Raw genomic sequence first — 26,421 nt, 5'->3', positions numbered from 1 at the left:
GTGCCTGCTCTGTGCTAAGTACCGGGCTTGCTAGTGGGGATTCAGAGCTGAACAAAATACAGTCCCTGCCAAGAAGGGGTTCCCAGGTGAATAGGGTAGAAAACAGGGAAACACGTAATTACACTGCAGCACAATCAAAGCTATCGTGGATGCGTTAACACGGAGGCATCGTGCTGTCACTGAGAGCAGACAGGAAGCAGTTCTGAGCTTAATAACTTACTTATGATAACTGCTTACCTTGCTCAATAGAAGGTTAAACAGAGCCTAAGTGGGCTCATTCTTCCCGTGGGTGTTTTAGACTTCGTTTCCCTTTTCTTTCCTGTAACCTCTGCTATCTAAGACCAGTCTTTTTAGCTAGTTTATGAAGAAGTCCCAGGATTGGGGATGTGGCCTCAGTCTCCCTGGCTTTGCCCGGGGACAGCACAGGGAATGATTTTGTCCATCCTGTGTGGGTGTCTTTCTGCAGCCATGGAGCTAGGATCTTCCAAGGGCAGGCTTTCTGGCTTTCTCTGTCTCTGTCTCTTGGTCTCTCTCTCCTCTCCCTCTCCCTTCAAACTAGAAGCTGTGACTCCAACATCAACATAGAAGCTGCCTGTGGTCAAAAGCTATGCCTCCCGCATCAGACTGGGAGCTCTCTGAGGTCAGGAGCTATCTCCCTCTCCAACACATTCATTGAACTTGCCCCCATCCCCTCTTTCTTGAGATTCTAGAAGGATTCCTGTGCAAAAGCAGCATCAGGGAGGGGGGTGGAGAATATCAGTTCTCTGATGCTAACTCATTTCTCTTACCCTTAGAAGAAGCCCCAGACTGTTACTTCCTAAGGGCCTGAGAGGTGGAGGTGCTGGTGACTGGGCAAGGACAGGGGCTGGAAGCCTCAAGCTGGAACCACGCACTGGGCTGGAGGCAGTGTTGACACACCTGACAACTCCTAGATCAGAGAAGCAGCCCCTTCAGGAAACTCATGTCTGGAAATCAAGTTTCCTTTTCCGGTCCCCTGGCTCCTGTGCAGGTCCCTTCAGGGCTCGCCTTGAGTGGTGCGATTTATGGGGGCAGCAAGTACTCAGAGAGGGCAAGTCTGGAAAGAAGATACAGGCAGCTGCATCTCCTGGCAGATACGAACCCCTCCCCCTCTTATTAATTCACACTTCCCTGTTGGCCTGGAGCACCCTGGAGGGGCCATTTCTTTTTACCTGAAGCAGAGACAGGCATCTTACTTGATTTACAGGCTCCAGGGGGCGGGTGGCTCCTCGGCTGGTTGCTAAGGTATCTTTGAAATGGAAATCAGGGTGGAGAGATATCACATATATCGTGCCAGCCATCTGCTAAATGTTGCCTCTTCTGTCTGGAACAGCTCGATGTGGTTCTGGCAGGAAGGCAGGGCCAGGGGCTGGGGGAAGGGCGAGGAAAGTCTGTGGTCTCCACATCAAGTGAAGGAACAGGAACTTTCCTTTTGTGCTGCCATGTCTGCCGTGTCCCTTAGTTTTCCCCTTTCTGTCCTCATCGTTCTTTTTTTCCTTTGGTTTTAAATATAAAATCCCATCTGGAGATTCTGATTACAAACCACCAGCCTAGTTCCACAACTCTATATTCATTGCCAGTATATTTAATTGTGTGCGTGCGTGCGTGTGTATGTGTGTGACTCACTACCATCGGGCCTGACAGGTGGGTCTTTCTGAGCCAATTAGGCCTCAGCTTCTGAGAACACCAGCAGCATTCCTTCCAGGCCCATCCCCAAGCAGGAAACACAAGTGCCCAAATTTAGTTGAACAGCTGGGTTGTCACAGGTTACTAAGCAATCTCATGGTAGAGGCAGCCGGTTTCTACGTACACCAGGCACATGGAAGCCTCTAGAGGGGCCTCTTCTACTCTCAGGGCGGCCTGGAGCCAGACTATCCTGAGTTCAAATCATGATTCTTCTCAGGGGAGATGGGAGGGTTTGGGCAGATCCAAGTCTCTTTGAACCTCACTTCCTGATGGTTAAAACAGGGGTAGCAATACTCAGGCCATGAGGTACGGTTGATCAGGTTGCTCACTGCACAAGGCTGTTCAGCTAAGGAGGACTCCAGACGCCCAGTGGGGACACCTCTTTCCAATTACACTAGAGCATCTTTTTTTTTTTTTTTTTTTTTTTTTTTTTTTTTTTTTTTTTTGTGGTATGCGGGCCTCTCACTGTTGTGGCCTCTCCTGTTGCGGAGCACAGGCTCCGGACGCGCAGGCCTAGCGGCCATGGCTCACGGGCTTAGTTGCTCCGCGGCATGTGGGATCTTCCCGGACCAGGGCACGAACCCGTGTCTCCTGCATCGGCAGGCGGATTCTCAACCACTGCGCCACCAGGGAAGCCCACACTAGAGCATCTTAATGGACTAGTGGCAGCACTCACCTTGCAGAGTTGTTGTGAAAACCGCGTCCAGAAACCTAGGGAGGAAGGGAGGAGAACTGTTCCTACCCTGGGTAAACTCCCAGAGACATGCTGATTCTCTCAGGCACTGCAGGGCCAGGGGAGACTGTTTCTCTTCCTCTCCAGCTCATCGCCTGGTCCCTCTGACAACTTCCCTGACTTGCCCCTCCCCTCTCCCCAGTCCTGGCTCATAGACATTCTGAGCATACAAGCTTTTGCTCCTTTGCAGATGGATTCCTCCCATGAAGGCTGATTCTGACATTTGATACCAGCATCCATTTCATAGCCTCGCTTCTGATCCCTACGCACCTCTCTCAGCTTTGGCCCCTCCTGCCTGCTTTCATCTGCTTCTTTGTTCCTGATACCAGCCTTCTACTCCTAATCTGCCACCTCTCCGTGGTCCCCTCCACCACCTCCACCATTCCGAGATGATTAGAGGGACCTGGGTTGCTCCTTCTAGCATTTGTTCAAATCTCCGCTCAAAAGAGAGATCCTCCCCACCCCCCCAGGTGTGCACTAGTTGCCTGTTATCTACCCCGTTGCCCTCACCTCCCTCCCAACTTGGGGTTTAAGCTGCTTTTTGTTGGCTATAAGAGTAAAATAATTGATGGTTCTCAGAATACAATTTTAATTAAGATTCAATAGTCAACTTCTCTGTCAGTAAGCTTCCATGCTGATTACTTAAAATATATTTACCCAGCTCTATTATGTCACAGATTTGAATTCATTAGATGTTTGTTAATCCTCAACAAACTTTTTAAAAATGTGGTTTGTTTAGCATAATTTAGAGGGGCAAAACTGTTTGAAACCATGGGCCCCATGCAGGGTGTGCATCCCGAAGTGTCCGGATCGTTCCTGCTTGCTGTCACTGCCGTCGCTGTCTGCCGGAGGGCAGGCGACAGAGGCAGGGATGGAGAGGCCCAAGGATGCCGTAGGACAGGGCAGTCAGTCCATATCTCACTGATGCCGCCCAGGCTGGTCAGCCTTCCAGGACACAGGGCAGGGTCAGAGAGGGAGGAGAAAGAGGATCTGGAGGGACAGTGGAAGATACCCCCACAGGCCACCACCAGCCTCGGCTCTGGACTCAGATGCACTTGACAATGATTATTACCATTTCCTATGTGTGCTGCGATGGGAAGATGTTGGAAAGTGCTGCTGAGCCTTAGAAACTGCGATGTTTACTGACAAGAGCTCATGAGGAGGATGCCCTTCTCAAGGGGCCAGAGGCTTTCAGAACCCTATACCCCCCATAAACATATACATGCACATAGACACAGGCACGCGTGCACACAGCCACCTCCAGCTTAACTAGCAAGGGACCTCCTTGGGTGTGGCTATCCCTGTGTCCCCAGTGGGTGTAGGAGATACCACTCACCTCTCCTTGAGCAGATGAAGTGGCCAGAGACCTCTGACCTCCCTGACTCTATGACCACAATGAGCCATGTGCTTGAAAGCACACAGATGGCTGACAGAAGATACTTCTGAAGCTTCTGTGTGACCAGGCCACTCCTTGAAGATGGTTTTCTCAGCTGAGTAGCCAAGTGAGCCCTGGACAGAGCTGATACAGAACTCAGAACCTCAGTGACAATGCCAGAAGCTCCCTTGGCTCAGCACTATATTTTATTCATTCACTCATTTGATACTGATTGGACACTTACTACAAGTCGGGTATGGTACTGGGTGCTGGGATACAGTGATGGGTGGACAGGGTAGATAAATGCCCTGCCTTGTGGAGTTTCCAGTCTAGGGAGAGGAGACGGATGTGTAAGTGATTAAGGAATTGTAGAAGTGTGGTGAACAATACGTAGGACAAGTATAGGGTGCTAAGGGGTCCATAGCAGGAAGGTCTGTTTTGGTCTAGGTTTTGGAGAGGCTTCCTGGAGCAGGTGCTATTTAAGCTGAGCCTGGAGGTGGACTAGGAGCTTGGTCAGGCAGGAGTGGAGGAGGGGGGGAAGCCGGGAAGAGAGCAGGGCTTAGAGGAAGTCCCAGAGGAAGATCAAGCCTGGCAATTATAAGTGAGAGAGGTTGAGTGTAGTCGAAGCAAGAAGAACAAAGGAAGAAAGAGTCGTGAGAAAGAAAGTGGAAAAATGGGCAGAACCAGCTCTTGCAAAGACTTGTCCTTGTGCTAAACATAAGAAGAGGGTCAAGGCAGATGGAAAAGATTCCTGTTTGCTTTATCAGGACCCAGCTAAGTATGGACCTAGAAGGCAATGCATTTGGGCATGGAGAAGGTGGCACAAAAGCTTCCACATGTAGACACCTCTGGGATGGATGTGCCTGGTGGGACCTGGGTCAGGGCAGGCTGGTACCCTTCAAGGAGGAGACGGGCAAGAGCGGGGACTGGAAGGGTGGGCTTTTGCTCATGGGAGCTCAGAGCAGAGCTGCATGGAAATAGGCACGTTGACAAAGCCTTTTAATGAGGGTGACCGTAATGATGAAGATGTAAAGAAAAGAAAATCCTCTGGAAAAGAGATAAGCAAACTTTTTCTGTAAAGGGCAAGACAGCAAATATTTTAGGCTTTTGCTGGCCGTATTCTGTCTGCTGCAACTACTTACTTCTACCACTGTAGCATGAAAAAAGACATAGACCGTATGTAAACACGAGCATGGCCATGTTCTAATAAAACTTTATTTACAAATACAGGTGGCAGGCTGGATTTGGCCCTTGGGCTACAGTTGGCTAACACCTGCTCTAACGGTGCTGTCCACTGTGGAAGCCCATAGTCACATAAGGCTATTGAGCACTTGAAATGTGCTCGAAGTGTTAAATACACTTGGATTTTGAAGACTTAGTACAAATAAAAGAATGTTGAACATCTCATTCATAATTGTTAGTATTGATTGCATGTTGAAATATTTTTATAGTGGGTTAAGTAAAATACATGATCAAAATTGATTTCACTTGTTTCTTTTCACTTTTTTAATATGGCCATGTAATTTAAATGTAATTTAAAATTATATTCATGGCTCGTATTATGTTTCTATTGGACAGCGCTGTTCAGGAATATCACTCACTACAGATAAAATGCAGAGTAAATCTCACCCTGAAGGGTTTCAGGTGGGAGATTTACCCTTAAAGAGACACAATGATGGAACTCAAATCTTCACAATAAAGTCATATCTGATTGGAATAGGTTTCAAAATTTACTATGTATCTTTTTTTTTTATCAGCTAGTTGTTTTGTCTGCATCTGTGCTCCTTAAACTGGGAGCAATAGAGCTCTACTTCCTCAAGGCATTAATAGTTGTTATGCAAAAAAATAGGAGTATATTTAGCTTAAAAAAGGAGCAATGCAGAATTAAACATTAATTCAAATTTCTTTACTGCCACAGAATTTCTCAACACTTCTACGAACTTGCTAGTGCAGAGAGAGCTTTTGCAAGTGTGAGCAAGAGTGGGCTGTGCTTCCCAATTCAGTGGCCTTAGGAGCCTTCCTTGCAGAACCCTAATTAGCACACCTAGAAGGCAAATCGAGAGCTGTTGGTCTGCGTGATGCTACACAGCCAGTGTGCAATGAGTTTCTAAAAGTCCACCTCAGTTGATGTTCTTAGTACTACATAAATAGAGCCACATGGAATAATGATGAAACTGTAAGATTTGGAGATTCAAAGACCTGATCCAAAGCCCTGTTCCTTCCTTCCCTGGATAGTCATTCTCACAAAAGCACCTACTATACGGCAGGCAGTGCTATAGGCCTTTTATTCAGTGGTGAATAAAAACAAGCCCCAACCGTTTGGGGCTTTTTTGCCAGTACAGAAGACAAACAATAACAAGACACGTAGGTGAAACATACAGTAACTTGGATAGGAATCAATTCCAAGGAGAAAACGCAGAGCAAGGAAGAGGGATGTGCACAGAGGGTAGGGTCTTGGTGAGAAGGTGACTTTTGCATAAGGACCTGAAGGAGGCTCTTAGGCCAGGGACAAGTCCTCATCTATATATACAGATAAGCCCTTCCCTGTGAAGGGTATTCCTGAAGCCCAGATGAGGTGATGTATATGAAGGTCCGGGCAGGGGACCCAGCACATACTAAGTGCTCAGAAGAAGTCGCTGCCTTGGCTTCCCATCCCACCCCCTTCTTCACCTCCCTGAACTCCCAGAGATTCACCAACTATGTGGATTCTCCATGGTGAAGAACTTACCCCACTAACCCTGGCATCTGCCAGGGACAGCTCTCTCTTTGTCCATGTTCTTGTTCTTAGGGAATGCTGGTCCAATTTGATTTCATGCTGAGCCTAATCCAATTAAGAAGGCAAAACCACTTCAAAATACAGCCATAAAACACTTTTCAAATCCAATGATTATTCGATGAACCACTGGTATGGAATTATCCATCCATGCATCCATTCAACAAATATTTATGGAGCATCTACTATGTTCCAGGCACTGTGCTAGATGTGCAGGTTATAGCAATTAACAAAATAGACAAAAGTACCTGCCCTCATGGAACTGACATTCTAGTGAGGGAGATAGAAAATATTCCATAAACATAATTAATAAGTAATTAGATAGTCTGTTCCAAGGTGATAAGTGCTAAGGAGAAAGGAAAAAATAGAATTGTATTGGAGTGACTGGTTGAAGAGATTACACCTGCGTGAGCAGATGCCACTCTACTGCTCCCCAAGGCAGGGGGTGGGTGTGAGGGAGGAAGCTCTGGGCCAGGGCTTTAGGAAGTCGCCTCCTGACCCTGACCTTGTGTCCCTCCCTTCCAGGCGCCACGGCCTGAGTGACCAGACCATGGAGACCCTGCTTGGTGGCCTGCTGGCGTTTGTCATGGCGTTTGCCGTGGTCGACGCCTGCCCCAAGTACTGTGTCTGCCAGAACCTGTCTGAGTCACTGGGGACCCTGTGCCCCTCCAAAGGGCTGCTCTTCGTACCCCCTGACATCGACCGGCGGACGGTGGAGCTGCGTCTGGGCGGCAACTTTATCATCCACATCGGCCGCCAGGACTTCGCCAACATGACGGGGCTGGTGGACCTGACATTGTCCAGGAACACCATCAGCCACATCCAGCCCTTCTCCTTCCTGGACCTCGAGAGCTTGCGCTCCCTGCACCTCGACAGCAACCGGCTTCCCAGCCTCGGGGAGGACACCCTGCGGGGCTTGGTCAACCTGCAGCACCTCATTATGAACAACAACCAGCTGGGAGGCATCGCAGACGAGGCCTTCGAGGACTTCCTGCTGACGCTGGAGGATCTGGACCTCTCCTACAACAACCTCCACGGCCTGCCCTGGGGCTCCGTGAGGCGCATGGTCAACCTGCACCAGCTGAGCCTGGACCACAACCTGCTGGACCACATCACCGAGGGCACCTTCACCGACCTGCAGAAACTGGCCCGCCTGGACCTCACCTCCAACCGGCTGCAGAAGCTGCCCCCGGACCCCATCTTCTCCCACTCCCAGGCCTCTGCCCTGACGGCCACGCCCTTCGCTCCACCCTTGTCCTTTAGTTTTGGGGGAAACCCACTGCATTGTAACTGCGAGCTTCTCTGGCTGCGGAGGCTCGAGCGGGATGATGACCTGGAGACTTGTGGCTCACCGGGGGGCCTCAAGGGCCGCTATTTCTGGCACGTGCGCGAGGAGGAGTTTGTGTGCGAACCGCCTCTCATCACCCAGCACACGCACAAGCTGCTGGTCCTGGAGGGCCAGGCGGCCACACTCAAGTGCAAGGCCATCGGGGACCCCAGCCCCCTCATCCACTGGGTGGCCCCCGATGACCACCTGGTGGGGAACTCCTCCAGGACTGCCGTGTATGACAACGGCACCCTGGACATCCTCATCACCACGTCTCAGGACAGCGGCGCCTTCACCTGCATCGCTGCCAACGCCGCCGGGGAGGCCACGGCCACAGTGGAGGTCTCCATTGTCCAGCTGCCACACCTCAGCAATAGCACCAGCCGCACGGCGCCCCCCAAGTCCCGCCTCTCGGACATCACTGGCTCCAGCAAGACCAGCCGGGGAGGTGGAGGTAGTGGGGGTGGGGAGCCTCCCAAAAGCGCCCCAGAACGGGCTGTGCTGGTGTCCGATGTGACCACCACCTCGGCCCTGGTCAAGTGGTCGGTCAGCAAGTCTGCCCCCCGGGTGAAGATGTACCAGCTGCAGTACAACTGCTCCGACGATGAGGTACTGATTTACAGGTGAGCCCGGGACCGCGGCAACACAGGGAGGTGTCTGGCTGGGCCAGGAGGAAATGATGGGGAGGGTTTTGAGCTGGTCCCACCTATGCCCCACCTCCCCAGAGGTGTCTGTGGGATTCTGGGGACAAACTGCGCCATTTGTGCAGGTGAGAGGAAGTAGAATGAGCATTACCTACAAGTTTAAGAAGAGGGGACCCCACATGGGCAGCCCGAAGAGATGTGTATGTCGGAGGACCGTACCTCCCAGGGCCGTGACTGTGGTAGGTGGTCTCGTGTCTGTGAGCCTCAGAACTTTCTGTTTTGAGCCTCAGATGGAGGGCACACCATAACAATGAGCAGAACTCTTGGCCAAAGAATCTGACTCCTCCAAGGAGGGAAGGATCTGACCTTCACCTGGACTTGTAGGCAGTCACGGTTAAGGTCAGGAGGTGTAAAATTCAGATCATCACTCTGCCGCTTGCTAGTCATTTAATTCTCTTGCCGTGCCTCCATTGTCCTCATCTGTAAAATGGGGATAATCTGCACCTGACTTGGTCAGCAGGTAATTGAACTCAACTCAAACTGGCTGAAAAAAAGAAAAAGGGAGAGGTAATGTGTTGGCTCATGTAATTGAACACTCGGGGACCTGCCTCAGGGTAGATCAAAGGCCCCACAAACATCCTGCATTCTCGGTTTCTTAGCTTCCCTAACATCCTCAGACAACCTCTTTCCTCTGGGCAGCCCTAGAAGGAGAAGAGCGTCCATGTCCCATTTGGTCCCGCAGAAGCCCTGGATGAGCTCTGATTAACCAGAGCAGGTCATGTGAGCCTACTGAATATTAGAGGTGGGGTCATCCTGCCCACCTGTCCTGACCACTCTGGGTGTCAGTCTCCTCATCTGGAAATGGAGACATTGATGTTCATCTCCTTCTGTGATAATCAAAGGGCCATTTCCTAGGCTGATAGAAAGGGAGATTAAGACTGAAAAGTTGCAACAGAATTGCCTAAGTTTTTTGGAGGGCGGGAGGCGCCCACAGATGATGGGTCCAGGCCAAAGGGTCGGGGGCTGACCACAGGAGTGTTTCCTTCTTGGCCAGCCTCAGCTTGTGTTAAACATGACAGACATGGCCTACAGCTCAAGGAATGCATGGTTTCTTTTGAAATCCTGTGTGTTTTATTGTATGCATTTAAAATGATTATTCTGAGAAGGGATCCCATATACTTCGCCAGACAGCTGAAGCGTCCATGGTACAAGAGAGGTCAAGAAACTTGATCTGTCAGTGAGGTTTCTTCTGGCTCTGGCTTTCTCAGTTGATGAATCGGTCTCTGGATGGGAAGGTGTGGGAAAAGCAAGGCATTTATTCACCAAATGGAGTCCATGAGATGGAGGGTGGGTGCACCATGGAAGCTGCTGGAGCCAAGGAACTTCCCTTACCTGGCGTCATATGTGTGGCTTGTCTGGAGAGCAGCTTCATTCTCAGGATGTAGAGAAAACAGCATTAGAACTTAACTGAAGTATATGCATGTCATGTATATATATATATGAAATTAAACCAATATATGTTATATATTCATATATATATGAAATTAAACAATCTGCATATATATTTTTCCTACTTATAAAAGTAATAGTCTTTGTAGAAAATTTGGAACATAGACAAAATGATAAAGAGAGAGAAAAAAATGACCTGTAATCCCACCACTCAAAATTAACCAGGAGCATTTGGCCTCTAAGTTTTATTTCAGTTCAAAATAATACTTATGATCAATCTAGTCCTTTTGTTTCTTAATTCTTTCCACTCAACATTGTAGCTTGCTTAGATCCCATGGTATTAAAGTACTTTTCATTTGGCTATACTGTAATTTATTGAATCAGTCTTCTATTGTTGGACATTTAGGTTGTTTCCATTTTTCAGTAGTAAAAGTAATGCAGCCAAGAAAAGAAAGTAATGCAGCAATGGATGTATCTTTGTACATGAATACATTTGTGCAACTTCAGTGATTTCCTTAGCATATTTTCTTAAGGGTTGAATCACTGGTTTCACGGGTAAATTGTAACCTTTATACATTGCATATAAACATTTATTTATCTTCTCACCAGTGGAAGGTGACAGTGCCCATTTTGACCGTACCCTTGCCAATTATAGAATATATAATTACTTTCATTTTTGCCAATCTCATAGTTGAAAAATGGATCTTGCTTTAATTTGCATTTCTTTGATACTTTGTGAGGTTGACCTTTTGAAAATAAGTATATTTTTTCACTTGTGAATTTATTATATGGTTTTGACTTTGATATAAAGTGTAAAGGCAAAAAGCTACCAGCTCTGAGGCTTGCAAAGGTGCAGGATGAAGGGACATGCAGTTTGTGAGGGGGAGATACTGGCATCAAGGTGGCAGCAAGTCAAGGTTGCCAAGATGGCACCCCTCCCTGGGGGTCTCAGAAACCCTCCGAGGGCCACGGGAGGGGTCGGAGGTATACTTCTGAAGTCACTCAAAGCTGAATTCAAAGTGCTTTTATTTGGTGATTGAGATCCTGGAGACACTAGCTTTATAGATAGAAATAGAGGCACACCTCAGAGATATTTTGGGTTGCGTTCCAGACCACGGCAATAAAGTGAATATTGCAATAAAGCAAGCCACATGAATTTTTTTGTTTTCCCAGTGCATATAAAAGTTATGCTTACACTATAGTGTAGTCTATTGTGTATAACAGCATTATGTCTAAAAAAAAAGTACAAACTTTAATTAAAAGATACTTTATTGCTAAAAAATGCCAACCATCATCTGAGCCTTCAGTGAGTCATAGTAGTAATGTCAAAGATCACTGATCACAGACACCATAACAAATATAATAATAATGAAAAAGTTGGAAATTTTGCGAGAATTACCAAAATGTGACACAGAGATATGAAGTGAGCAAATGCTGTTTGAAAAATATCCCCTGTAGAATTCCTCAGTGCAGCGTTGCCCCAAATCTTCAATTTGTAAAAAAAAAAATTTGCATAGTGCAATAAAGCAATGTGCAATAAAATGAAGTAAGTGGAAACATCAGAAATATTAGGGAAAAAATGCAGATAACAATGCAGATTTCCCCTTATTGTGGTCTTGAAGAAGAGAAGCAGCATGGAAAACTCTCTAAACAGTGCAGGCAAGTAATAGTAAGTAATAGTAAGTGTTCAAGGAATACAAATTATTATTATTGTTATTAGCAATAGTGATGGTTGTAGTAACAGCAACGGCGAGAGTTGAGACCATTATCTTGTCTGCCATCCTGGGCGAGCAATGGGAAGAGTATGGTTAGATATGCACTTCAGTCTTTAAGAAGTTGGATTTCCAAAATTTAGAGACAGAGGACAGCGTGAGTCTGTAGCCAGATAATAGTAACAGCAATCACCAGACAACATTATTGCCAGCTTACTGTGGGTTTCAGTGTAACTTTCCAAGAGGTAAATATCTCATTTAAATCTCCTGGACATACCAAGACATATAAAAGACCAAGAGAATTAAAATTCTCCCAAGGTTATGCAGCCAGAACGAGGCAGGACTGATCTGAACACAGGCCTCTGGTTTCAGTGCCTAGACTTAGCCACCATGGCTGTGCTGCCCTCACCCTAACAGTGAAGCTGGCTGTTAGGACAAATGGGAGACTCCAAGAAGGATACAGTAGATTTTTAGAAAGCAAATTGTCCCCATAAGAAAGAAGAGACACCAGTGGGCTGCACAGTGGTTCTGTGACACGCTCGGCCTTCAACAGGGATGTGTACAAAAGAGGGGCAGAAAAGCTTCTATCCAAAGATGAATATTAAAGAGGAGCACACACTGTACAGAGGGCAGGGCTTTTAATCCATGTTCATAGCAGGAAGGACAAATGTGCTGGTTAGGAAGGAGGCAGCAGGAAGACTAGACAAGAGCCACAGGGGAAGCTACACAGTTTCCAGTTGGCCTCCACCTTCCCCGGCAAGAACAGGGCCAGCAATAATGGTACACATCTGTGCTGAGAGCTTACTTGAACTGGGCACTATTCTGAGGGTTCTATGTGTACTAACTCATTGAGTTTTCTCAAAACCCCAGGAGGTGAGAACTATTGTTATTCCACTTCCCATATAAGAAACTTGCCCAAGGTGTTACATGGAAAGTAGCAGAGACAGAACTGGAATCCAGGCAACATGGGAAGGGCAAGACCAGTACTCAAGGAAGAAACCAAGGCCAACAGAGACACATCACACGTACCCCAAAGGTCTCATCCCAGGACTAGAGGACACTAGCTGAGTTTCCCAAGCCCATGGGGGTGGGCCTGAGACAGCATGGACAGAAAGAGAAGTGCCCAAGATGGGAAAAGGGTGGATAGTCTGCTTTTGAAGACTAGACCCCATAAAGCGTAGGATGCTAGGCTGGGCACAATTGCTCAACAGATGGCTATAAGCCCTTGGCAAAGAATGCTGATTGCCAGGACCCAGCATGGGTTCCCAGGGGACAAATCCTGCCCAAGTATTCAGCTGTCTTCAGGGGATACTATGACCCAGTATTTCTTTCTTTTTTTTTTTTTTTTTTTTTTTTTCTGTACGCGGGCCTCTCACTGCTGTGGCCTCTCCCGTTGCGGGGCACAGGCTCCGGACGCGCAGGCTCAGCGGCCACGGCTCACGGGCTTAGTTGCTCCGCGGCATGTGGGATCTTCCCGGACCAGGGCACGAACCCGTGACCCCTGCATCGGCAGGCGGATTCTCAACCACTGCGCCACCAGGGAAGCCCTCTTTTTTTTTTTTTTAATTGAAGTATAGTTGATGCACAATATTACATAATTTACAGGTGTACAACATAGTGATTCACAATTTTTAAAGGTTATATTCCATTTATAGTTTCTACAAAATACTGGCTATATTCCCAGTGTTATACAATATATCATTGTAGCTTATTTGTTTTTTTTGTTTTTTTAAAATATATCTTTAGACTTCCAAGAGGTGACTTTTTTTTTTTTTTAATAATTCTGCAGCATTTCTATTGATTGATTGATTGGCTGTGTTGGGTCTTCGTTGCTGTGCGTGGGCTTTCTCCAGTTGCGGTGAGCGGGGGCCACTCCTCATTGCGGTGCGCGGGCCTCCCACTGTTGCGGCCTCTCTCACTGCGGAGCACAAGCTCCAGACGCGCAGGCTCAGCAGCCGTGGCTCATGGGCCCAGCTGCTCCGTGGCATGTGGGATCCTCCTAGACCAGGGCTCGAACCCGTGTCCCCCGCACCAGCAGGCAGACTCTCAACCACTGCGCCACCAGGGAAGCCCTCTTGTTTGTTTTAAACATAATAGTTTGTACTTCTTAATCTCCTACCCCAATCTTGCCCCTCCCACCCACTGGTAACCACTGGTTTTTTCTGTGAGTCTGTTTCTTTTTTGTCATATTCACTAGTTTGTGACCCAGTAGTTCTTTTAATCTGCCTCCTTGTCATTCATGAAGGCAGCCATCCTCAGTGACATCCCTCCTGACACAGGAGTCTCCACGAGACCCCCACCCCTATGCATCTCCAAGAGGGAAGTGGGCCAGAACCTCTGGGGTGATAGATGCTGTTGGAAAACATCCTACGAGTTTCCATGGCTGTGACTCACGGCCATAAACAGAGCACATCACAGTTGTAAAGGACACGACAAAATTCTCACCCTGTGTTTGGGCCAAAATGGAGACGTGTGAACTGGTGAAGTGGACTTGTAACTGGTCAAGTAATCAGGTTGCTAAACAAATTGATGTGAGCATGGGAGAGAGCCTCTGCCTTGTGCCCATACCTGCCCCCATTCTGTACTGCTCAGTATGTTTTCTTATCGACATGGATAATGACACAGAAAATGTGTGTTCTTTTTCGGTTCAAAAACTCAACTGCATGAGTTCAAGGTGAGGCACATCTGGCTTGACTGGAATTTTGTGTGACATCGGCTCAGAGTTTTAGCTGATCTCAAGGACATCATGGCTGCCAAGTGATGGAGCGGCCAAAAGACTCCTGTAATTTTGGGTTGTGTTAACAGAGGTGAAGTGCTCAGATGGTGGAAGGTTACGATTTTAATTACTGAATCATTCAAGCTGGTCGGAGTGGAGCTGTAACACGTTTAATACAGGATGACAGAGTCTCAAGAGATTATCTTTACCAATGGCAATATATCCAGAGATCCGTTGATGAGAATGGGATTCTAGAATCTTGTGAGATGGGCAGAGTTTACCTTGGAGATGACAGGATTTGGGAAAGGAGTCATATATCCCTTAATTTATTCAAAGAATGTATGAGTAGGAGAGAGGAACACACACACACACACACACACACACACACGAAAGCAGGCACGGACCCATTACAGTAAAAAAAATTCCAATAGCAGCGTCTGTATCTACCTCTCTCATTGCTCTCCATCTGGCTGCAAAATGATTTGGCTTGTGTCTTTCTTCCTCTCTAGCATGTACTATTCATACCTACTCATCTCTGTATCCCCAGATCCTAATAAGTCCTGGCCCACAACAGCTATTGAGTCAACACCTGGTGAACTGAACAGAATGGAAATGAACATCAGAGCTGCCCAACAGCAGAATAAACAAGGGCTGCCATATAGGTAGTGAGCTGCCCCGTACCAGAAGGGTTCAAGCAGAACCTGGCTAACTCCAGGCCAGAGATGCCGAGTGGTCAGCCTAACTGTAACATTTGACTTAAGTGAGCCCACCCTGATGGTCTATGGCTCTGTTTTCTTATTATCCCATGATCAAGACAATATGGTTACCACACTTGCTAAATCCACCTGCTTTTGCCAGTTGGGGCCACATGGCATCTTGCCTCCCAGGGCTAGGGTGCCCTGTCTCATAGGGGTTTAAGCCCTGGGGCCTGAGGCCACAGACAGGGACCTCGGTGGAGGCTCAGTTGTCCAGCCAGATTGGACACGTCATTGACAGGTCACCGTTGACCAACACCATGGGCCTACAGAAGCCCTGGGGGCTGTGAGCTGTGTCTGAAACATCAGGTTCTATTCTATATACCAGGAAGGGGGAGCAGAACCATGGATAACTCAGGATTTGAATTTGGCAGTGAAATAGTGTCTCACTTTTATTTTTTTAAATCAGATAATTAGCTCCCTAATTATCTAATAGTTTTTGCTGACTTCCCAAGCCATTTGCCTTCCCTGAGTACACACGGCTGAGCCCTGCCGGCAGCCCTGGGTCATGCTGGACACGTACAGTCCACAAGCGGGGCCTGGCCTGTTTCCCTTGTGACTGGGGAGGGCCAGCTCCCCCATCTGTCTGCTCCAGGGCCTGCCCTTTCAGGAAGTGGCTAGCCTTAATGGGGGCAGTGTGGGGGTGGGGTGGGGGGGGAGGAGTCATTGAGGGGAAGAGGAAGGGTGGCGAGAGGGGAGTCAGAAAGAAGGGGGCCTCCCCTCGCGCATGAGAAAGCAGAAGCCCATCCCAGCTCTGCTTCATCCACCGTGTGACATGGTAAGTTAAGTGCCCTGCATGTCATTAGCAGCCCAAATGACATTCACAAACACTTGCCTCCAGGCATGATGTTGGAACAGTCCCCAGGAGGGCCAGGGGAACAGCCAGCATACTTCTATAGCACAGTGTGGAATTAGCCAGATGCATGCAGCCTTGTCTATGTGCAGCTTATTGTGCTGTCATCATCTCCGGGTAGAAAAAGTGAGGGGTTATGATGCAAGAGACCTGAAGGTGGTAGAAGATAGTAACCATTCCATGCCCCGCCCCCCCCCAATTATCTTCAGACCCCCCTTCCCATGCCATATTCTTCCATGATTGTCAGACATACTCCCCACCCTGGGGGAGACTCAACCACCCCACAGAGTTTTGCAGGGCTGGGGTTGAGGCATTGTTGTTTTGTTTTGTTTTTTTTTAACTATTGCTCTGTTTCCCATCTGGGGAAAGAATAAAATGGCAGATTCAGCCAGTTTATACCCCATCAGGATCTTATGAATCAACATCTAAGTTGGTCCCCCCTATCCCATGAAAATGTAGCCCTCTCCACCTTGGGATGGAGGGAAATTTACTGATGAACCTGGGATCTTGGGGATATGGGGAGAAACTGCTAGGGACAGGTGCTCCCTAAAGGAAGGGTCATGCCATATGCAAAACCTGACACCTATGCAGGGGGAAGGTTCTTTGACTCAGCTGCTTCTTTGACATCTCAGCTTCTCCTGAAAAAGTGGATTGAACCCTGACAGGCAGAGGAAAAAAGGTGTAGAGGAGGAAATTGGGGTGTGTGGGGTAGAAAGATCCCCGGCAACACCCTGGTCAGAGCCAGATCAGCCTGCCTTGGGTTTTATATTTTTCTAAATTTCTTTTACATTGCTTGACAATTGAAATCTGACGTCCACAAGTGGAGATGGACAGGACAAATATTATACCCATTTTATAGATGGTAACACTAAGTCTTTAATGAATTGAGTGGATTTCCCAAGTTTCCACAAAGCAAAGACTAGAAATGTGGTGTCCTACATCCAATGCCAGGTACCATGCTGTGGGGCACATCTCACTGATATCTCAAGGAGTTTTCTTTAAGGCTGGAGACTTGGGCTGGGGGGCACCAACTATAACTTCTTTTTCTCAGAAGGATGGGGTAAACCACTGGGAGTCTGCTGAGATTTTCTCTTCCAGCTTTAGTTGCTTTCCTCACATTTCTAAGGCCTAGCCGTGGCAATTAGGATGAATAGAAAACTTAACCTAATGAGATTTAAGTTCATAAGGGTTTATGTCTCTTGTGTAAGAGAAGTCCAGTGGAAGAGAGTTTAGCCTGGGTTCCTGGGAAGCATGGCCACCAAGGGCCCAGCTCCTACCTCTCTGATCTGCCATCCTCAATACACAGTTTCTGTCCTTAAGGTTCCCTCATGGTGCAAAATGGCTGCCGGCACTCTAGCTTTCACATCTCCTCTCTATACAGCAGGAAAGATAAAAAGCAGAAGGGCCAGAGGGCAAAGGGGAGGAGATTCTCTGAAGCTCTACCCAATAACTTCTGCTTACATCTCTTTTGGCCGCACATGTCTGCAAGGGAGGCTGGGAAATGTAGTTTTTTTAAAACTAGGCACAATGCACTGCCAGTAATATAGAGAAGACAGGCAGCTAGCACTTCTAGAACCTGAGTTTGCACCCTAACTCTACCATTTACTAGTCTTGGGATCATGGGCAAAACACTGCATCACTGTCAGTCTCTGTTTTCTTGTCTGTAAAATGGGAACAGATATTTCTTTCTGCATATATTATACAGACAGTGGCATGAACTGAATGAGATCACCTAATTGAAAGTGCATCTTTCATAGTCAACTGTGAAGTACAGGATACATGTCATTACTTATTGTTATTAGGAGACTGTCCACTTTCCTTTCTTAGCCCCCTCTTTTTGTCCCTGTTCTCCAGGCTTCTTCTTGTGGCTCCACTCTTCAAAACCTTACTCTAAGAGAACTGTAAACTAGGAAAACAATCTGATAGTTTTAAGAGATCAAAGTATAAGGTGTCACTCCTTTCAGAAATCTTCGCAGTTCAATTGGAAACTCTGAAAGACCCAAAGGAGTGAATCTCTAATGGTGGAATTTCAAAACCCACAGCAAGTTTGTGCATAGGAGAGACATTTTTCAGGGGTGCCTTCCAAGAGCATCTCAAATCATACCACCACTTTATCATCCTGCCCCTCCTGCTCTGCACAAGAAGACGACTCCACTCAGATTCAAAAACCTTCAGGGCATCTGTTCAGAAGTGACTAAATTCTCTACTTGTCATTCGCTCTTTATTCTCAAAAAGTTCTGTCTGAAGACATCTTCGAAGGGAGAAATAATTAGCAGGAGTAAAGGGAGTAGAATTGTGCATCCAGTCTACCTTTCTTTTGGAATGTGGCTTTTCCCCCTCTAGTAAATGAGAACCAGCCCCTTGTTAATTTTATATACATTTGGTTGGTTTGGGGGTGGGGGTGGGGATATTACTTATTTCTCATCAGGAAATTACCAAAGAAGGTTTACAGAGAGAGGGGTTAGGCTTGAGGGGTGTCTGGGACTTGGGGATCATGCTGGTGGTGGCAGCCATCAGAATGACACCAAACAGAAACACTCATCTGACAACTAGAATTTCCCCCAAACATGTTCACAGCAGCCAGCTCCTTTCAGCCTTGTAATAGCTCCAGGAGAACTGTGGGTGGGGGAAGTGTGAAACCCAGTCATTCTGACCTGGAGCCTGAGGTTTCCCACCACCCCAGTGTTCCCCAAGCCTAGCTGTGCACCGGAATCCATGGGAAGCTGTATCCTCTCTCCAAGGGATCCTGAGTCAGCTTGGGGTGGGGTCCAGGCATCCATGTTGTTAAAGCTCCCCCGGTGACTCTGATGTGTGTTCAGCATTGGGCTGTTGTACCTAGGGAATGGGCAGTACTGGTGGGCAGAGCTGCTGTAAATCCCACGGCTGGGGTTTGGTCTCTGAACTTCTGGTGAGGGAAGAAGTCAGGAGACCTGGGTTCCCATCCAGCTCTACCTTGCTCTGGTCATCTCACCACTCTGAGACTTTGCTTCATGTATAACATTGAAATACAAACCCCTTCAAATGGGGTTATCTCCAAAGAGATAAAGTATGTGAAACATTTAGGAAACAAAAGCATCTTGTGCATTTTAGTTGCTGGAGTCATTTTTCTTACCCCTCCGCTGAGGCTTAGTAATTAATACCAGGAGGATCGAATCCAGGGGTCCAGACATGGTCTCTTATCCCCCTCCCTTTCCTTCTCTGAGCCTCAGGCTTCTCATCTGCAGAATGGGGATGATAATAACTCACAAGGATGTTGTGAAATGATAAAAGATGTAAGATGTGAAGAGCATCTTCAGATAGTGTGAAGTGCTTCTCGTAGCAAAGATCTGACTGTAGTGGTTTGACAAAATTGGGGGTTTGTTTCTGTCATGTAATGGAATTCCAGAGGGATATAGCTCAGGGCTGGTATGGGAGTTCCATGGACCTCAGGGACTGAAGCTCCTTCTTAGGTCTGTTGCAGTTTTTAACATGTGGCTCACTGACCCTTCCCTCTGGGACTTCCTCAGGTGTGCCCAGCCCACAGGGAGGGCAGCTGAAGTGCAGGAGAGTTGACGTCCCCAGGAGCAGCCCCACCCTATGCCAGAGGGAGTTGGAGGATTAACACCCCAGCTTCCTCCCCCAGGGAGAAAGAAGAAGGACAGCTGAGGCATGTTCTGTGCTGTCTCCCAGAGGGTCCCAGTAGGACTGAGCCCAGATTGCTCACAAGGGTAAGTTGCTTAGCGAAACAGCCTGTTTGGCCTTTCTTCCCCATTCCAGAGAATACTGGGCCCACCTCCCAAATAAACTACTGGTGCTCAAATCTTCATCTTAGAGTCTGCTCCCGGGAAAGCCCAAGACAGGTACCAACCTTCTGGATGAGTCAGCCCCTTTAAAGAGTCCCCCAGAAGTCCCACCCAATGACTCCTGTTTCCATCTCATTGTATTTCCTCAGACCACGTCAGAGCCTGAGGAATCTGGTCATTTGTTCAGGCATGTTGCTTTCCCAGATAAAATCAGGGCTCTGCAGGGGAGTTACAGAGCCGTATGGGCGAAAACGTCCATGTCATCCACGTCTCTTGGCACCTGCCCACAAAATCCCAGGAGCCAGTAGCCAGTGTGTAGTTTAGCTGAGGCCAGCCTGGGAAGGAAGGTGATCTGGGCTGATTTTCTGCCACTCTGTGAGTGCTCTTTCATCTCTAGAGACACTGAGACAGAGAGAGAAGCCGAGAGGGATATCTGAGTCCTTGCCAATTAGGCCTGTGGTCTGGCATGTGTGTGTGTGTGACGAGAGTGGGTACCCCGTAGGTGGCAGAAGGGTTCCAAACATGAAGTCACATTAATGCCCATCATCTTCAGAGCCTCAGAGGTGGTGGGGGTTGGTGAGCCAGCAGAATCACACAAAACCACAGACTGTGATATGCCAGCGCAAGGTGAAAGCAGGGCCATGGAGACATGCAACACGCATGAACAAGCTCGTTAACTATTTACAAAGGAGAGCTATTTCTAGCTGGGGTGGGCTCTGAAGATGGGCTCCCACTTGTGCTGTGGCTGCAGGGCTGATGCTGTGGGGGGGAGTACTGGTCCAGATGTGGGAACTAACTGCTGTTGCATCGTCAAGAAGGTACTTGGGGCTTCCCTGGTGGCGCAGTGGTTGAGAATCCGCCTGCCGATGCAGGAGACACGGGTTCGTGCCCTGGTCCGGGAAGATCCCACATGCCGTGGAGCAACTAAGCCCGTGAGCCATGGCCGCTAGGCCTGTGCTCCGCAACGGGAGAGGCCACAACAGTGAGAGGCCCGCGTACTGCAAAAAAAAAAAGAAGGTACTTGTTCAGAAATTAAACATCACACGGAACTATAAGACACTTAACCTTCTAACCAGGTAATTAGTTAGTGATGATACTAAGTTAAGGGGCATTTCAGTTTAGTAATTAGCCACCTAAAAGGTGAAAATGTAAATGAATTTGCTTGGTGAACTTGATCCACTTGAGCTTTTTCATGAGCTAATGGAAGTGCATTCACAGGCCTGGGTTGGGAGGGGTGTATTCTGTGGCTGGATGGGGCAGAGCTTCTAGGAGCAGGTGGAGTGAGGTATAAGCTGTGTCCTGGGGAGGAGGTGGGATTTGGAAGGACGAGGGGAGGCGTTAGCTGTTTTAGGTGGAAGCAATAAAGAGACCGAGGCAGGAATGATCAGGCCTGGTCAAGGACCCCTGAGAGCCCCAGTATTATTAGTCAGTGTCACCACAATAATGCTGTGTGACAAACAAGTTCAAAATCTATGTGACATACAACCTATTGAATCTTCTTACTTGTGGGTCTGCAGGTTGGTTGGAGTTCACCTGGTCTCAGCTGGGCTGGGCTCCAGGCTCTGGGTCTGGTTTAGATCTTCTCTGTGTATCTCATTCTGGAGCCCAGGTAGGATGTAGTGGCCATCCAGAGTATGTTCTTCTCATGGTGATAGCAGAAATGCAAGTGGGCAGGTGAAGAAGCAAATGTCAAGCCTCTGCTGGCATTACATCTGCTAAATCCCATGGGCCAAAGCAAGTTACAAGGCCAATCAGGGCACACACATCACCCACTGTCAGGCCACGGCAAGGCTGTGGAGGTTTTATCTTATTAAAGAGAAGTGAAGAAACAGGTCCAACAGCTCAATCTACCACACCTGGCTTACCTGGTGAAAAGGTTGTCTCTAGTGCAGTGGTTCTCAGACTTGAGCACGCATCAGAATCACCTGGCAGATTTGTTAGCACACTGATACAGGGCCCAACCCCCCTGAGCTTCTGACTCATTTGGTCTGGAGTGGGCTCTGAGAATCTGCAGTTCTAATGCATTCTCCCAGTGATGCTGAGCTGTCCATCTGGGGGCCACCCTTTGAGACCCTCTGGTCTAGGGAAATAATAGGACGTTTGTTCAGAGAGGATGGAAGAGGGCAGACAGAGGGTGGCCTTGAGTGTCACACACAATAGCTATATTTACTGAGCCCTTACTACATTCTAGGTATTGTTTTAAAGATGTGCTGTGTAATTTATTCTCTTATTTGGTACATTAACCCTGTGAGGTATGATATTGCCATTTGACAGTTGGAGACTCTGAGCCATAGGGAGGTGACATGACTTACAAGGTTCCCCCAGCTTGGAGGTGGTGGAGCTGGAGTTTGTAGCCAGTGCTCTGTCCTGACTTCAAGATTTCTCCTGTTGGCAGTGGGGAACCATGGTCAAGTTCTGATGGGAGAAATGATCTGTGGTGGAGAAACTCTGGATTTGGAACTGGATAGTCTAGGCACAAACCACACTTTGACTTTTGGTATCTAGACTTTTATTTATTCAATCAGTAAATGCTTATTTTGTGTCTGCTTTGGGGTAGAATCTAGTCAAGATCACAGGGTTAGAACAAGATAGGCAAAGTCCTTGTCTACAAGGAGCTTGCATTCTTATGGAGGAGAGGGATGAAAAAATTTAAATGTGCACTAGGAAGAAAAATAAGTAGTGTAAGGAGACAGAGACTGGGGAGCTGCTGTTTTATATGGGTGGCCAGAGATGGCTTCTCTAACGAGTGAACTTGGAACAGAGACCTGAATGGAGTGAGAGGAAGAGCCGTGCAGTGGAAACAGCAAGTGCAAAGACCCTTAGGGTAGGATGCTGGAGACACAGCAAGACTCCAGTGAGTCTGGAGGAAGGGTGACAGTGAATGAGGTTAGAGAACTGGATGGGGCTGCACCATGTAGGGCCTCATAGGCCATGGCGAGGCCTTAGACTTTATCTGGAATGGGATGGGAGCCATTGGGTGGTTGAACACTGGAGAGTGGCATGATGTGACTAAGAAAGAAGATTCTGGCAGCTGGGTGGAAAAGAGACTATAGGGGGCAGGGGTGGAAGCAGGGAGACCAGGTACAGGATGGTTTCAGGGGTCTTAGCAATGTCTTGAGACCCTCCTGCTCCTTAATGTCAACATCCATAAAATGGGGGGAAGGACCCCTTCCGGCAAAATATCCCGTTTGGGCTTATTCTGACGGTGGAGGGAGGTCAGGGCGTGGGCACGTGAGTGAGCAGGAAATACTCAGGTAAGGAACAAAGCGGCATTTTGTGATGATTTTTCCGGCAGACTCCTTGGGGCTCCATCTCCCTGGCCCGGGAACCTCCCTGAGGCCCAACCCACAGCCACAGGGAAGAGGAGTTTCCCATCTCCCCCTCCAGAGCATCACAGCTCACCCATCACTGTCCCAGCTCCTCAGTCATCACCCCCCCTTCCCCCAAGTCCTCTCACTCTGATAGGGAGTAATTATTTATGTTCTTGTTTAATTAGCTCATTAGGCATGTGCTGCAGTATTTCTGAGAATACATCTCCCTCTCTAGTGGCTCTTAAGAGCGTTTTTTTGCTGGTGCCTGGCTGCAACAATTGGGGTGGCATTTGTGGGTGTGAGGGTGACCAGTGGTCAGGGGCTGGGTGACCTGTGTTCTGTCTCCTGGGGTGTGTGTGTGGACAGGTGCGGAGGCTGCTGAGGTCCTGGGCATGGAGACAGGATCTTAGAAGCTGAGATGGTGGCGGCAGCCAGCACTGAACACCAGAGAGATATTTTTACCACCCGTCAGAATGCCACCGTTTATGAGCCAGTGCCAAGGGCTGGCTCCCAAGGCTGCTTTTCCACCAAGCTTTGACTATTGATCTAAAGAAGGTCTGAGTGGAATAAGGAGGCTTTGAAAATTCTCGGGTTGGCTAGGCTGGTGTTCAGCAGCCCTTTCCCTCAGGCAGGGGGGCTGGAAAGAAGCTTCTGTCCTGCAGAAGAAGTGAGTGGGTGGAGGCTACCTTCCTGAGGTCGGGAAAGGATTGCCCAGGTCCAGACCCAAACTCCAGTCTCCCTTGTCCTGCCTAGAGTGGGCCTAGGAATAGAATCCCATCCAAAAATACTGCCTTCACAAAAGATCAGAAGATCTGAAATCCCACCATTAGAGATGTGTTTCTTTGCATTTGTCATGGGAGATACTCAAGTGGTTTCCCCTGGGACTGGCCAACAGAGGATGCAGACATGATGGAGGGCACAGTGGAGGCTCTAACAGGAGGATGGAGAGGGGGTCAGGAAGGGGTCATCAGGCAACCTCAAAGCCTAGTTCCCTGGTGTGGACATATTGCTAAGGGCTTGAGAGAGCTCAGGGATAGGGAGGAAAAGCCAAGGTCTGGGGGCCAATTCAGCTGTTCATTTGTTAAAACTCTCTTGTGACTCTGTTGTTCTATCTTTAAAATGGGCCTAGTTCTTGCTACTCTCATAGACTGAAAAAAGTCCAGAGTGAAAAGGGGGCAGTTCAGAGTCATCCAGGCCAGCCTCTGTTCATGAATCCTTATCATGCCCACCACCCTTCCTACTGAACATCCCCACTCCTACCACCTCCTTGGGATGCTGACTGGCCCCACGTGGGGATAACTTCCAGACACAGGAACCTGCCCTCTTTTTTATTCAAGAGCCCAGACCACTGCTGGGTGCCTTTAAGCTAAGAAGTTTTTTCTTACAGGCCACAAACTCCATCCCCCTCTACCTCCTAGCCTTAGATTCTGTCTTCATTCTCATCAGGAATAAAACTCATTCTTCTTCCATAATATATCTATTTAATTTTTGCAGATAATTCTCATGGTTCACCTAGTGCTATTTTTTTTTAGATGCAACATCTTCCCTCCCTGCCACCATCCATTTTTGCCTTTTACTTTTAGTCATTCAAGAGGTATTTATGATGCTGGGTCTGGGCCACTCACGGGGAAGACAGCTGAGAATGGGACACCCCTGCCCTCCTGCAGCTCTCATTTCCCAGGGAGACAGGCATTAAAGGACTAGGTACTTGTGTGGTCATTGATTCAGATACTACGGCTGTGATAAGCTTTGTGAGCCTATGAGAGCCTGGGGCGGTCAGGGAAGGCTTCCTGGACGAGGTGACCCAGAAGGTCAAGTAGGAGGGCAATCAGTGAAGAGACGTGGGAGGCATTACAGGTAAAGGGCTGTCATGTTTGTCCCTGGAGCAGGAAGGGACCTGGGGTGTGTCCTGTGGCACATCTTCTGGTCCCTTGCCTCAGATATGTACCAGGTTGTGCCATCCCTCTGCATGTGTGGGATCCAGCAGTGGGCAGTATGCTGGATGTGGCCTGACCAGAGCAAAGAAGACTGGGGCAGTTCCTCATGGGCCGGGGGTGCCCCTCATCTGAAGGCAGCCTCAGCCCCACTGGCCTCCTCTGGTCCAAGTCCCACACTGAAAGGGTGGCCCTAACAAAGCCACTCCCCTCACATGTTCTGAGGCCATCACGCCCCCTCCTCCCTAGGCTCTTCCCATGATGAAGTGGCCCAGCACCGTGTGGCAACCTGGTGGGTATGCGGGGTTTATAAGTGAGGTTACTGTTTGGACATCACAGCAGACATCCTGGGGTCCTCTAGTTCAAACCTTCTTGCTGGCTCATGATCTGCCATAAAACATTTAAAAAATTTACTCATCTCGTTTTATATGTGTTTTTATGTTGCAAGGCCCTTTATAAACTTGGTTGGAGGTTGGTGGATTAGAAATCACAAAACCAATTGATGGGGCTTAGGTCAAAAGTGACAAGTGATTGCAGATGGTTTCTCCTCCAGTAATGGTGATGATAATAAGAGCCGACCTTTCTGAGAAATGATTACGTGCCAGGTGCTCTTCTAAGTGGTTTCCATTTATTGGCTCATTTAATTCTTGCAACATCCCCATGAGATGTTATTATCCTGATGAGAAAACTGAGGCCCAAAGAGGTTAAGAAGCTTACCCAAGGTGTCCCACCTGGGATTTGAACCCAGGTGGGCTGTGCTCCAGAGAGCTCCTGACCCATCCTTTTCCTCCCAGGACATGAGTTAGGATGGAGAGGAGCAAGATGGTATCTTAGGATCACAGGTGGTGTGTTCAAAATAGAGGCCAGTGACTGCATTTCCTTTCTAGACTGTCTAGCCGCCCCTTCCCAGCCACCTAATCTATTAGCGAACCCAGACCAGCAGCCCGTGTCACTCAGACTACCATGAGGAAGCAGGGGAAGTATGAACCAGACCGTCCCATCCCACCCACCACCCACACATAAGGAGGAAACGAGAGGAAAGAGGCGGGTGCTGCAGGGATGGGTCTCCGTTAGACAAGTGGAAGAACTTCCAGGAGTGCTGGTGGTGTCTGACAAGCAAAACCAGGCTTCTCTGAAATCAGGAGGCCTCGGCTGCCAGAAGGCCCTGGAGGGTTCCATCTGAGTCAGGCAGGCTGATGCCTTTTTGTCCCTTCTCCATGCTGAGAAAACTGATGGCCGTGCCCTTGGCCTTCTAATGTATGACTTGCCCTTTGAACCGTGGCTGCTCCACCTTCCCGTGGCTGCCTCCTCCCAGGACTGAAATGAAACCCTGGTCATGGGTTCAACCTTAGT

The 26,421-nt window shown here is 48.3% G+C and overlaps 1 protein-coding gene across 4 annotated transcripts in view; it reads left to right on the top strand.

Moving 5' to 3' along the window:
• Positions 1-26,421, top strand: part of LRFN2 (leucine rich repeat and fibronectin type III domain containing 2) — a 230,090-nt gene that overhangs the window by 140,677 nt on the left and 62,992 nt on the right. For 3 of the 4 annotated variants that reach the window (XM_059075564.2, XM_067006160.1, XM_067006159.1), the window contains exon 2: positions 7,111-8,535. The exons of the other annotated variant lie outside the window; for it this stretch is intronic. In XM_059075564.2, coding sequence (XP_058931547.1) covers positions 7,136-8,535 — 1,400 coding nt within the window. In that variant the 5' untranslated portion in view covers positions 7,111-7,135. The remainder of the gene's footprint in view (positions 1-7,110; positions 8,536-26,421) is intronic. 4 annotated transcript variants of the gene reach the window in all.

This window comes from Kogia breviceps, chromosome 10 (assembly GCF_026419965.1).
Source record: "Kogia breviceps isolate mKogBre1 chromosome 10, mKogBre1 haplotype 1, whole genome shotgun sequence".
Classification (NCBI taxonomy): Eukaryota; Metazoa; Chordata; class Mammalia; order Artiodactyla; family Physeteridae; genus Kogia; species Kogia breviceps.
This window is presented reverse-complemented; position numbering and strand designations above follow the sequence as displayed.